General features: G+C 40.5%; 1 protein-coding gene across 2 annotated transcripts in view; it reads right to left on the reverse strand.

The window, feature by feature from the left end:
* The window catches only part of Spdya (speedy/RINGO cell cycle regulator family member A), a 38,105-nt gene that overhangs the window by 5,988 nt on the left and 18,986 nt on the right, over nt 1-13,131 (reverse strand). For both annotated transcript variants that reach the window (XM_090337232.1, XM_090337231.1), the window contains exon 6: nt 7,139-7,436. In XM_090337232.1, the coding sequence (XP_090193358.1) occupies nt 7,139-7,436 (298 nt within the window). The remainder of the gene's footprint in view (nt 1-7,138; nt 7,437-13,131) is intronic.

The raw sequence follows: 13,131 nt of genomic DNA on the forward strand, positions 1-13,131 counted from the left end.
AAGTTCAAGAAGAATTTATTTTTGAAAGAAAATGACTTGGCGATATATATATAACCAATATAATATATATATAATCATTATATTTTATAGGTTACTTAACAGTTGGAAGGTTATGTATCTACTTACACCAGGGCAAAGGCTTAGTGTATTTTCTCCCTTTGGCTTCATTCTAATTTCCAGGGGTCCTCATATAATATACACCTATGCTTCACATGGGCCAGCCTAAATGTTATGAGGTTTAAGGCAGCATAAACAGAATTCAATATAAAATGTACTATGAGGATCAGAGATAAAGCTCAATAGGTAGATTGCATGACTAGCAAGTACAAGGGCTGAATGAAAATCCTAGTATCTGGCTGGTAGTATAGCTTAATAATAGAGTACCTTGCCTAGCATTCATGAAGCCCTGGGTTCCACACAAACATAAAGAGCTGGAAGTGGTGCTACAGCTCAAGTGGTAGAGTGAGTTTTGAGCAAAAAAAAAAAAAAAAAAAAGCTCAAGAACAGTACATAGGCCCTGAGTTCAAGCACCAGGACTGGCAAAAAAGAAAAAGGAAAGAAAACCCTAGTATCAGGGGTGGGGCAGGGAAAGTACTGTGAGGGTTGGGAGATGTGAGTTCTGGTAGAAGATAGACATCATATACATAAGGCCCTAGGCTTTATCCCTAGCACACTACACCCCCACCCAAATAAAATAAATGAAGTGCTGCATATTCAGATAGAACTGGTTTTCCCTCTTGTTCTTCATTGTTCTCTGTTTTATATGGTAATGGTGTGATTCCTCTGAGTTTATTTTTGTCAGTGTTGTTGGTATTATTATTATTAATATTGCCAGTCCTAGGGCCTAAACTCAGGGCCTGGGTACTGTCCTTGAGCTTTCTCAAGGCCAAGTGCTCTACTACTTGAGCCACAGAACCACTTTCCACTTTTTCTGTTTATGTGGTACTGAGGAATCAAATCTAGGGCTTCTTTCATGCTAGGCAAACACTCTACCAACTAAGCCACATTCCCAACCCTTCAGTGTTGTTATTGATAGATTGAGTTTGAAGTGATATGACTTTATAAAGGGCCAAATTAGTGATTATGAAGTAATTTATTGATTGCTTCATCTATCTTGTCCAAAGTGGAAGATTTTTTTTTTTTTTTTTTTTTTTTGCCAGTCCTGGAGTTGAACTCAGGATCTGGATACTGTCCTTGAGCTTGCTCAAGGTTAGCACTCTACCACTTGAACCACAGCGCCACTTCTGGCTTTTTCTGTGTATGTGGTACTGAAGAATCAAACTCAGAGCTTCTTGCTAGGCAAGAACTCTGCCACTAGGCCACACTCCCCCACCCTCAAAGTGAAATGTTTTGACAGTGTTTTTTATTCTACCTTTTCAAACTGGAAAAAAAAGTTCTTAAATGTGATAATATATTTATGTTTTTTTAAAAAATTGATCATGGGGCTTGAACTCTGGGCCTGGGCGCTGTCCCTGACTGCTTGGGCTCAAGGCAAGCACTCTAGCACTTTAAGCCACAGCACCACTTCCAGTTTTCTGGTGGTTAATTGGAGGTAAGAGTCTCACAGAGGGAAATGGGGTCCAAAACATGAGAAAGGGTATCAATGTTTGTGAAGTAATGCACCTTCTATCTTGTGAATATAATGTAACCCTTCTATTAACTACAATAAAAAATATGTGGAAAAAGAAGAGTCTCACAGACTTTCATACCTGGGCTAGCTTTGAATCATGATCCTTAGATCTCATCCTCTTGAGTAGCTAGGATTACAGGCATGAGCCACCAATGCCCATCTTGTAAAACATTTTTTGTGTGTTTGTTTGTTTGTTTGTTGCTAGTACTAGGGCTTGAACTTAGGACCTGAGCACTGTCCTTTGATTTTTTCAAGGCTAACACTCTACCACTTGGGCCACAGCGCCACTTCCGGCTTTTTCTATGTATGTGGTACTGAGGAATAGAACCCCGGTCTTTGTGTATGCTAGGCAAGCATTCTACCACTAGGTCAAACTCCCCGCCCTGTAAAACTTGTTTTTTGAACACAAGTTCAAAGTAAACTTTTTTCCATTAACACTAAAATTTGAACTGAAAACTTCATGCTTGTTTTAAAGGCATTCTGCCAGTTATTTTTCAAATACATTCTCATGTTTTACCCCAGAGCACACTTCAGACTGCCATCTTCTACTTACCTCCTGGAAAGCTAGGATTACAGGGATGGCCCACAATATCTGTTTTTGTTTTTTTGTTTTTTGGGTTTTCTCCCTGGGAGAACTCAGGGCCTGAGCACTGTCCTTGTGCTTTCTCAAGGTCAGAGCTCTGCCTCTTGAGCCACAGCACCCCTTCCAGCTTTTTCTATGTATGTGGTACTGAGGAATCTAACCTCAGTTTTCCTGCATGCTAAGCAAGCACTCTACCACTAGGCCAAACCCTCTGTCCCTGTTTTTGTTTTTGGTTTTTTTTTGTTTTGTTTTGTTTTGTTTTCCTGAAATCTGGCATCTTTCTTAAGATGGAGCTCTTGTTAACGTTACTTTGTTTTTTTTTTCTGTTGAGCTTTTCGGAAACTGCAAGCTTCCTATCTTTTGCGTCCCAAGTAGCTTGGTAGGTAGCACTATGCCTAACCAAGAAAAAATATTTAAGGTAAAAATATGTTATCATGCTTTTACTTGAAAATCATGACATTGCTTTTTGAAAGAAACATGGAGACATTGAAAATTATCTGTGCTACATTTAGCATAAAACCCCAGAGCAAAACATCAGCACTTTGTTCTCCTCTTACAGAATGCTGGATTAAATTTTCGGTGACTATAATCCATTAAAGCAATTCTAACTTCATGTAGCCTATGGGAAGAAAATTTTGCAAACAGGCCAGTATTAGAATGCCTGCCCTGCTTTTGGTAATACTATGTGCCCCTCTATCATTTACCTCTATTCTACATTAAACTCCTCCTATTAGATTTCTCCAACAGAGTAAAATTAGGTGAAAATGTATGTAGACTTACTGGTCAAGTAGTATATAATCAATAATTTTTTGTATTGTCCAAACTCTGACATCACTGACGAGCTGTACAGCTAACTTTAATACTCAGAATGATGCAGTGATGGATAAATATTTGTTTCTTCCTATATAGGACCTGTAAATTGTAAACCAGGCTTTTATCCAGGAGCAAGGTGAAAGCCAAGTTCCTTCTCCAGATAAGTTGATATTATACTTTCATCCACAGTCCTTCAAGGCCAGTTTTTGGTTTTGTTTTGTTCAAGCAGCACTTCGTAGCAGAGCCTTTACTCCAATGCTAGGTATCAGCACAGACTTCAGAGTATATTATGGTTGATAGCTACAGGGGATAGTCTGAATAAAATAGAGTTGTTTCTGTTCTTTCTGTTAAAGTTGTTGAAATTCACTGCTTACACCATAAAATCCGTCACCAGAGACTTAGTTCTTAATATTTTCACTACATGTTTAGCAGTCTGCTGAAAGCTTCTCCTGAAACACTTTTTTTTTTTTTTTGCCAGCCTGGGGCTTGAACTCAGGGCCTGGGCACTGTTGCTGAGCTTCTTTTGGTTAAGGCTAGCTAGCACTCTACCACTTGAGTCACACTTCTACTTTTTTGTGTGTGATTAGTTAGAGACAAGAATTTCATGGATTTTCCTGCCTGGACTGGTTTTTGAAGTGTGATCTTCAGATCTCAATCTCCTGAGTAGCTAGGATTTCAAACATAAGCCAACAGTGCAGTGCCTGGGTCTTCTGAAGTTATTTTTATTGCTAAAAATAAGATTACATCAAAGGACCCAGTACAGCATAATAATAATAATAGTAGGGATTTATGCTCCAATCTAGAGTCCGAGACCTGCATTTAATTATTACTTTACCTATTTTCTAAGCTTTCTTTCTAAGTGTTCACCTACCCATCATTCACCTAAGCTTCAGTTTCCTCATCTGTTGTTATCTGGAGATGATATTTATTATCTTAAAGTTGACAATGAAAGTTAGGACTAGGGACCAGGAGTTTGGCCTAGTGGTAGAGTGCTTGCCTAGCATGCACGAAGACCCGGGTTTGATTCTTGGTACCGCATACATGGAAAAAAAAAACGGGAAGTGGTGCTGTGGCTCAAGTGGTAGAGCTCTAGCCTTGAGAAAGCCCAAGGACAGTGCTCAGGCCCTGAGCCTAAGCCCAGGACTGGCAAAAAAAAAAGAAAAAGAAAAAGAAAAAGAAAGTTAGGACTAGGAACAAGGATGAAAATATGGCACAACTAATGCTTTAGCAAACTTTCCTATGGTTGTTTTAGTTTTTTTGTTTTTGTTTTTTATTTGTTTGTTTGTTTCCCCCAATTCTGGGGCTTGAACTCAGGGCCTGGGCACAGTCTATGGGCTCTCTCAAGGCTAGCGCTCTACCACTTGAGCCACAGCACCATTTCTGGCTTTTTCTGTATATGTGGTACCTAGTAATCAAACCCAGGACTTTGTGCATTCTAGGGTAGCATGCTTTGGTGGTTTTAGCTTTACGAACACTTTGTTATTTACTACACATTGTACCTTTATGTGATATAATCCTAAAAAGTGTGTAATTGCCATTTTAAAAGCAGAATAGAAACAAGTTTAGAATGTGGCACAATGTTCATGTTGCCTTGGCTGTTTTACCTATTATTAGGATAAAAGAATGTTAAAAATAGCCAGGTGCTGGTGGCTTGTGCTTATAATCTTAGCTACTCAGAAAGCCGAGATCTGAGGATCACGGTTTAAAGCCAGCTTGGGCAGAAAAGTCTCCAAATAGAAAAGTTCCCTTAACCACTCAAAAACGAAGTGGCTCTGGCCCAAGTGATAGAGTGCTAGCCTCGAGGACAAAGAGGCTCATGGACAGTGCCCAGGCCCTGAGTTCAAGCCTCACAACTGATTTTTAAAAAAGAAGAAGCCAGGGCTGGTGGCTAAATAATTCTACTTAGGAGGCTGAGATCTGAGGATATCCATTCAAAGCCAGCCCAGGCACTAAAGTCTGTGAGACTATCTCCAATCAACCACCAGAAAACCAGAAGTAGCTCTGTAGCTCAAGTGGCAGATCCCTAGCCTTAAGCCAAATTGCTCAGGGATAGTGCCCAGGTCCAAAATTCAAGCCCCAAGATTGACTTAAAAAAATAGATCTTAAGGGATATAAGAGGGCTACTAGAAAGCACTCCTTACTTTATAATTTAGTTATGGTGGACTGTATTTACTTTCAGATATGAGTGCAACAACAAGGATGTCTGAAAACATAGACTGTCAGTCAATTTTGCTCCATGATTACTATAGCCATTTAATGGAACAGGTAATACCAAGGCTTTACCTTTCCCTTCAAGGGTCTAGATTCTCATTTTTCTAGATGCTGTACTTAAGGATCAATAGTCACTATATTCTCATAGAGATATGGTAAAATGTAATCAATGAAATTCCGAAATAGGGGCTAGGAATGTGGCTTAGTGGTAGAGTGTTTGCGTAGAATGCATAATGCCCTGGGTTCAATTCCTCAGTACCAAATACAAACAGAGAAAAAGCCAGAAGTGGTGCTGTGGTTCAACTGGTAGAGCATTAACCTTGAGCAAAAGAAGCTCAAGGACAGTGCCTCGGTTCTGAGTTCAAGTCCCACGATTGGCAAAAGCAGGTGTCAGAGGCTCACACCTGTAATCCTAACTACTCAGGAGGCTGAAATCTGAGGCTCATAGTTCAAAGCTAGCTTGGCCACAAAAGTCTATGAGACTGGCTGGGGTGCTAGTGGCTCACACCTGTAAACCTAGCTACTCAGGAGGTTGAGATCTGAGGATCAAGGTTCAAAGCAGGCCTGGGCACAAGACCTGAGACTCTTATCTCCAATTAACCCCTAGAAAATGAGAAGTGGGGCTAGGCTCAAGGGTAGGGCAGTAGCCTTGAGCTGAAGAGCTCAGGGATAGTGCCCAGGCCCAGAGGTAGCATGGTAGTCTTGAGCTGAAGAACTTAGGGACAGCGCCTAGGCTGTTCAAGCCCCATGACCCACAAAAAAAAAAAAGAAAGAAAGAAAGTCTGTAAGACTCTTATCTCCAATTAACAGCCAGAAAATGGCACTGTGGTTCAAAGTGGTAGAGTGCTAGCCTTTGAGCTAAAGAGCTTAGGGACAGCACCTAGGCCCTGAGTTCAAGTTCCATGACTGACAAAAAAGAAATTCTGAAATAATGAGGTCTGTTAATTTCTCATGATAGAGAAGACCACAAGAAATCAATCTTTAGTCTGTTCTTTTCTTCAAATAAGTGAGAATCTAGAAGAATTATAAAAAGGGATCACAAGATCGAAAACTATTTCAAATCTAGAAAATAAAAATAAAATAAAAATAAATAAAATCTATATAAAAATTGTTTGAATTTTACAGTACAGTTGTTCTGCTAGTTAATACAATTACTTTTTAGTATACCAAAGCACTTAAACCCCAACAAAAATGAATGAAAAATGCAAATAAATTATTCCATTCATGCCAGGGTAAGGTTCCCATAGACTAAAGACATGAAAAAATGCCTTATGGGGCTGGGAGCCTGGCCTAGTGGTAGAGGGCTTGCCTAGCATGCATGAAACCCTGGGTTCCATTCCCCGGAACCACATACACAGAAAAAGGCAGAAGTGGTGCTATAGCTCAAGTGGCAGAGTCCTAGCAAAAAGTATCCAAGGACAGTGTCCAGTCCCTGAGTTCAAGCCCCAAGACTGGCAAAAAAAAAGAGAAGAAAAAATGCTTTATGATAAGTGAATAAAAGCTAGTCTGAATATAATATGGGTCTAATTGTGTTTGCAATAGAAAACTATATAGAAGGAAACCAATGGCTGGATAGCAAGATTAAAAATAAATTTATTTTTTCTTAAAATACCTTCTGAGTAAAATAAACATTTTAAAGAAGTGGTTCAAGCTCTAATATGTAAGGTCCATGTGTACTAGGTTTCAATTTAACATATCATATAAAAATTCTCTTAGTTTATGAAGCTGACATAAAACAGGTATGGGCATAGAGAAAAAAATGACCGAAAAGGGGAAAACTCCAATACTAATTTAACTTAGTGATACAGTATATAAATCATTATTTATCCCTGGCTGTAAAGCCTGAGTAGAGCTCAATAACTAATGCATGCATTTAATTTTGTTTTATCACTGAATCATACCTTGAGCATAGTTATAAGCTTGAGAAGGTTCATTCATTATATCCATTGAGAATGAACCATGTGAGTCCTGAGAGTGTTTTTCCATCATTAATACTGTATCGCTGGATGAGGATGAGGATGAAGACAATCCTAGTCTCACATATCTCCCCTTTTTACCGCAGAGTGAACAATCCACTGGTGTGGCACTGGGTCCCCGGGGCAGTTGAACTTCATCTCTGTTGTAGTTTCTAACAGCTCCACTGTGATGCACAGAACGTTCTCGTTGCCAGATATAATGAGTTGGTGCAATGGCCATCACCTATAGTGAAATGATTACTTTTAGATTAATAAAGTATTTAAATTTAGTAAAACAAGTACAAAAATGATAGCCCAAATATAGCTATTTCTTCCTACCCAGTAAGTACAAAGCCCTGAGTTCAAATCCCAACACTACAAAAATAGTCACTTCCAGGGCTGGGAGTTTAGCCTAGTGGTTAAAGTGCTTGCCTAGCATGCATGAAGACCTGGGTTCGATTCCTCGGTATCACATGTAGAAAAAAAGCTGGAAGTGGTGCTGAGGCTCAAGTGGTAGAGCTCTAGCCTTAAGAAAGTCCAAGGACAGTGCTCAGGCCCTGAGCTCAAGCCCAGGACTGGCAAAAAAAAAAAATAGTCACTTCCAAACCTGAAATAAAAATCTAAGTTACTAATTTAAAAACAAGAAGACACTTATATAGGAAAGTATTTATAAAATGTCATTGCCTCTTTATATTTATCTGTTGTGGTCATTTCATATAATTGGAATCATAAGAGGTTGGTAGAGTGCCCTAGGTTTGATTCCTTGGTACCACATATACAGAAAAATCCAGGAGTGATGCTGTGGCTCAAGTAGCAAAGCGCTACTCTTGAGCAAAAAGTGTTCAAGGACAGTGCCTGGACCCTGAGTTTAAGCCCCAGGACTGGCAAAAAAAAAAAAAAAAAAAAAAATCATAGACTTCTTTCTAGTCTTTTCAAGGTTCATCTATGTTGTAGCTTGTATCAATCAACAACTTATTTTCTGTAATTGATATATAATATTTTATTTTGTATGGATATACCATAACTTTGTTATTCATTCATTAGCTGATGGATATTTGGGTCATTTCCACTTTTGGCTTTATTAATCCTACTAATATGAACATTTGTGTGCAAGTCTTTTTTTTTTTTTTTGCCAGTTCTGGGGCTTGAACTCAGGGCCTACGCACTGTCCCTGAGCTTCTTTTATGCTCAAGGCTAGAACTCTACCACTTGAGCCACAGTGCCACTTCCTGCTAGACCGTGTGCAAGTTTTTATATGAATGTAGTTTTCTCTTATTTTGGAGAAGTACCTAGAAGAATTGTTGAGCCACATAGGGAACTGCCAGACTGTTAATTCAAAGAATCAGTATCATTTTACATTTACATCAAAAGTGTATGATGAGGGCTGGGACTTTGGCCTAGTGGTAGACTGCTTGCCTAGCATGCACGAACACCTGGGTTGGATTCCTCCATACCACCTACATAGAAAAAAGCTGAAGTGGTACTGAGGCTCAAGTAGTAGAGCTCTAGCCTTGAGAAAGTTCAAGAACAGTGCTCAGGCCCTGGGCTCAAGCCCAGGACTGGCAAAAAAAAAAAAGTGTCTGATGATTCCACTATCTCCACATCCTCACCAATATCTGGTATATCTTTTTTTAATAGCCTGTTATTACTACAAAACTTCATTACAACTTTGATTTGTACTTCCCTGATAGCTAAGGAGACTGAATGCTTTTTCATGTGCTTTTGGCCATTTTCATGTATTCTATGGAGAAATGTCTATTTAGACATTTTGCTCATTTAAAAAATTGGATTGTCTTTTTTTTGGGGGGGGGGAGGGTCATGGGGCTTGAACTTGGCCTAGGCACTGTCCTGAGCTCTCCAGCTCAAGGCTACTGCAAGCCTACCCTTGAGCCTAGCCCCACTTCTCATTTTCTAGGGGTTAATTGGAGATAAGAGTCTCAGGTCTTGTGCCCAGGCCTGCTTTGAACCTTGATCCTCAGATCTCAGCCTCCTGAATAGCTAGGATTACAGGAATGAGTTACAGTACCAGCTAGATTGCCTTTTTGTTGGTGAGTTGCAAAAGTATATATTCCAGATACCTCAAGTAAATGATTCATAAAACTTTTCTATGTGGGTTGTTTCTCCACTAGGTAACCTTTTTTTTCTTCTAGTTCTGGGGCTTGAACTCAGGCCCTGGAAAGTATCCCTGAGCCTCTTTGTGCTTAAGGCTAGTGCTCTACCACTAGAGACACAGAGCCACTTCTCGGGGTTTTTTTTGAGTAGTTTACTGGAGATAAGAGTCTTACAGACTTCCTGCACAGGCTAACTTTGAACTGTAATTCTCAGATCTCAGCCTCCTGAGTAGCTAGGATTACAGGCATGAACCACCAGTGCCTAGCTACTGGGTAACCTTTAAAGGACAATTTTTTTCCAGTCCTGGGGCTTGAACTCAGGGCCTGGGGACTGTCCTTGAGCTTTCTTAAGGCTAATGCTCTACTACTTGAGCCATAGCACCACTTCTGATTTTTTTTGTGTGTATGTGGTACTGAGGAATTGAACTCAGGGCCCCGTGCATGCTAGGAAAGCACTGTTAGCACTAGGCAACAATCCCGGGCCCAGAGACTATCCACTTTTTTTTTTTTTTTTTTTTTTTTTTTGCCAGTCCTGGGCTTGAGCTCAGGGCCTGAGCACTGTCCTTGGACTTTCTCAAGGCTAGAGCTCTACCACTTGAGCCTCAGCACCACTTCCAGCTTTTTTCTATGTATGTGGTACCGAGGAATCGAACCCGGGTCTTCATGCATGCTAGGCAAGCACTTTAACCACTAGGCCAAACTCCCGGCCCCGAGACTATCCACTTTATATTTTCTTTTGTTGATTGTATTATTGATATCCTAAGGAATCTAATTCAAAGATCATAAAGATTTACCCCTATATTTTCTTCTAAGAGTTCTACAGTTTAACTCTTTCATTAAGGTCTTTGATTCATTTTGATTTTCTTGTTTTGTTTTGTTTTTGCCAGTTCTGGGGCTTGAACTCAGGGCTAGAACACTATCCTTGGGCTTTCTCAAGGCTAGCCCTCTACCACTGGAGCCACAGCACTACTTTCTGCTTTTTGGAGTAGTTTATTAGAGATAAGATTCGCATGGAAGCCAGGCAAGGTGGCTCATACCTATAGCCCTATCTACTCAAGACCCTGAGCTTCTTTGCTCTAAATAGGCACTCTACCACTTGAGTCACATCTCCTTTTTCATCTTTTGGTTAAAGAGTCTTAGCAAACTTGTCAAAATTAAATTAAACAGATAGCTTAAGGACAGTGCCCAGGCCCTGAGTTTAAGCCCCCTGAATGGCAAAAAAAAAAATAAATATAATGGAGCTGGGAGTTTGGCCTAGTAGTATAGTGCTTACCTAACATGCCAGATGACCTGGGTTCAATCCTCGGTACCACATACATAGAAAAAGCCAGAAGTGGTGCTGTGGCTCAAGTGGATGAATGCTAGACTTGAGCTGAGGAGCTGAGCTACTGGTGGCTCACTCCTGTAATCCTAGCTATTCAGGAAGCTGAGTTATGAGGGCTGTGGTTTGAAGTTAGCCCAGGCAGGAAAGTCCATGAGACTTTTTTTTTGGCCAGTTCTGGTGCTTGAACTCAGAGCCTGGGTGCTATCCTTGAGTTTTCTCAAGGTTAGTGTTCTACCACTTGAGCCACTGCACAATTTCCAGCTTTTTCTGTGTTTGCAGAATCAAACCCAGGGCTTTGTGCATGCTAGGCAAGCACATTCCCAGTCCCCATGAAACTCTTCTCTACAATTAACCACCAGAATACCTGAAGTAGCACTGTGGTTCATTTAAAGTGGTATTACACTAGCTCAACTGGGAGGCCAGCTGTAAACCTTGAATTTAAAACCTAGTACTGCCAACTATGTTATCTCTCATCTCTTTTGCTGTCACTTGGTTATCTCATATTGTTACAGTATTTCTCCTGGTTATCTGATATACTGTATATATGCTTATTTGGTTATTTGAAGTCGGATAAGGAAGGGAGGAAAACAAGATGAGGGGCTGGGGTGGGGGGAGTGTAATGGGGACCAAGACACGAGAAAGGGTATCAATGTATGTGAAGTAATGCACTGTATATCTGGCGTATATAATTACAATATAAAATTACAATAAAAATATATAAATTACAATAAAAATATATGAAAAAAACTAGTACTGCCAAGAAAAATAATAGTATACAAGTAGCCTGATTTAATAAACAGAAAGGAGTATTTTTAATTACTGTGCTACAAAATTTAAACAACAGGAGTTGTACTTTTGTGTGTGTGTGTGTGTGTGTGTGTGTGTGTGTGTGTACTCATCTTGGAGCTTGAACTCAGCATGTGGACACTGTCCCTGACATTCTTTTTCTCAAGACTAGCACTTTACCACTTGAGCCACAGGACCACTTCTAGCTTTTTTCAAGTAATTTATAGAAGTCTCATGGAAGCTGGGTATGGTGGCTCACACCTGTAATCCTAACCACCCAGGAGGCTGAGATCTGAGGATTGCAGATCAAAGCCAGCCTGGGGAGTAAAGACCATGAGACTCTTATCTCCAATTAACCACCAGAAAACGGAAGTGGCACTGTGGCTCAAGGAGTAGGGCTGTGGGTAGCCTTGAGTCTTGAAGTGAAGAGCTCAGGGACAATGCCCAGGCCAAGGGGTAGGGCAGTAGGTAGCCTTCAGCTGAAGAGCTCAGGGTCAGCACCCAGGCTCAGTGTCCAAGCCCCATGACTGACAAAAAAAGTCTCATGGGCTTTCCTGCCTGCCTGACTTTGAACCATGATCCTCAAATCTCAGCCTTCTGGCACAAGTTGTGCTTTTGACAGTGACCTAGGTTAATGATTTAGCCATATATACATATATATATACATATATATATACATACACACACACACACAAATATATTTAAAAACAAAAAAATCTGCCAGGTATGGTTGTTCATGCCTGTAATCCTAGCTACTCAGGAGGCTGAGATCTAAGGATCAAGGTTCAAAGCCAGCCTGGGCACAAAAGGACCTGAGACTCTTTTTTTTTTTTTTGGCCAGTCCTGGGCTTGGGCTCAGGGTTTGAGCACTGTCCTTGGACTTTCTCAAGGCTAGCATTCTACCACTTGAGCCTCAGCACCACTTCCAACTTTTTGTTACGTATGCGGGGTACCGAGGAATCAAACCCGGGTCTTTGTGCATGCTAGGCAAGCACGCTACCACTAGGCCAAACTCCCGGCCCCCGGACCTGAGACTCTTATCTCTATTTCACCTCTAGAAAATGGGAAGTGGGGCTTGGCTTAAGGGTAGAGTGGCAGTAGCCTTGAGCTGAAGAGCTCAGAGCTAATGCCCAGGCAGATTTCAAGCCCTATCCCCCATCCCCAAATCTGATTACATATTTTTTGCTATTTTTTCTTTTATTTTTGTTCTGTATGTTTATTCATATGTCTTTGGGAGTGTACATGAGGCATAGAAGTAGAGGGACAAAGGGTGAATAAAATGCAGCAGTGGTACTCACTCAATACTATGTTGAAAATGAACTATACAATTTGTTGGTGGAATGGGAGGGGAAAACCAGGAGAGAGTGAAAGAATGCGTGACACGGTCCAGAGAGAAATATACTCATGTAATTGCATTTGCTCTATCACCTTTATAATAACAATTTTTAAAAGTTTTTGTTGTTTTTTTTTTTTGTCCATCATGGGGCTTGAACTTGGGGCCTGGGCACTTTCCTTGAGCTCTTCACTTTCCTTGAGCTCTTCAGCTTAAGGATAGTAGTCTACCACTTGAGCTACAGTGCTACTTTCAGCTTTCTGCTGGTTAATTGGGGATAGAGTCTCTCAGACTTTTGTGCCCAAGTTTGCTTTAAACCTCATTCCTCAAATGTCACCCTCCTAAGTAGCTAGGATTACGGGTGTGAGCCACCAGTGCCTGGCTT

The sequence above is a fragment of the Megascapheus bottae genome, chromosome 7 (genome assembly GCF_031878675.1).
Source record: "Megascapheus bottae isolate mThoBot1 chromosome 7, mThoBot2.hap1, whole genome shotgun sequence".
In the NCBI taxonomy this organism is placed as follows: domain Eukaryota; kingdom Metazoa; phylum Chordata; class Mammalia; order Rodentia; family Geomyidae; genus Megascapheus; species Megascapheus bottae.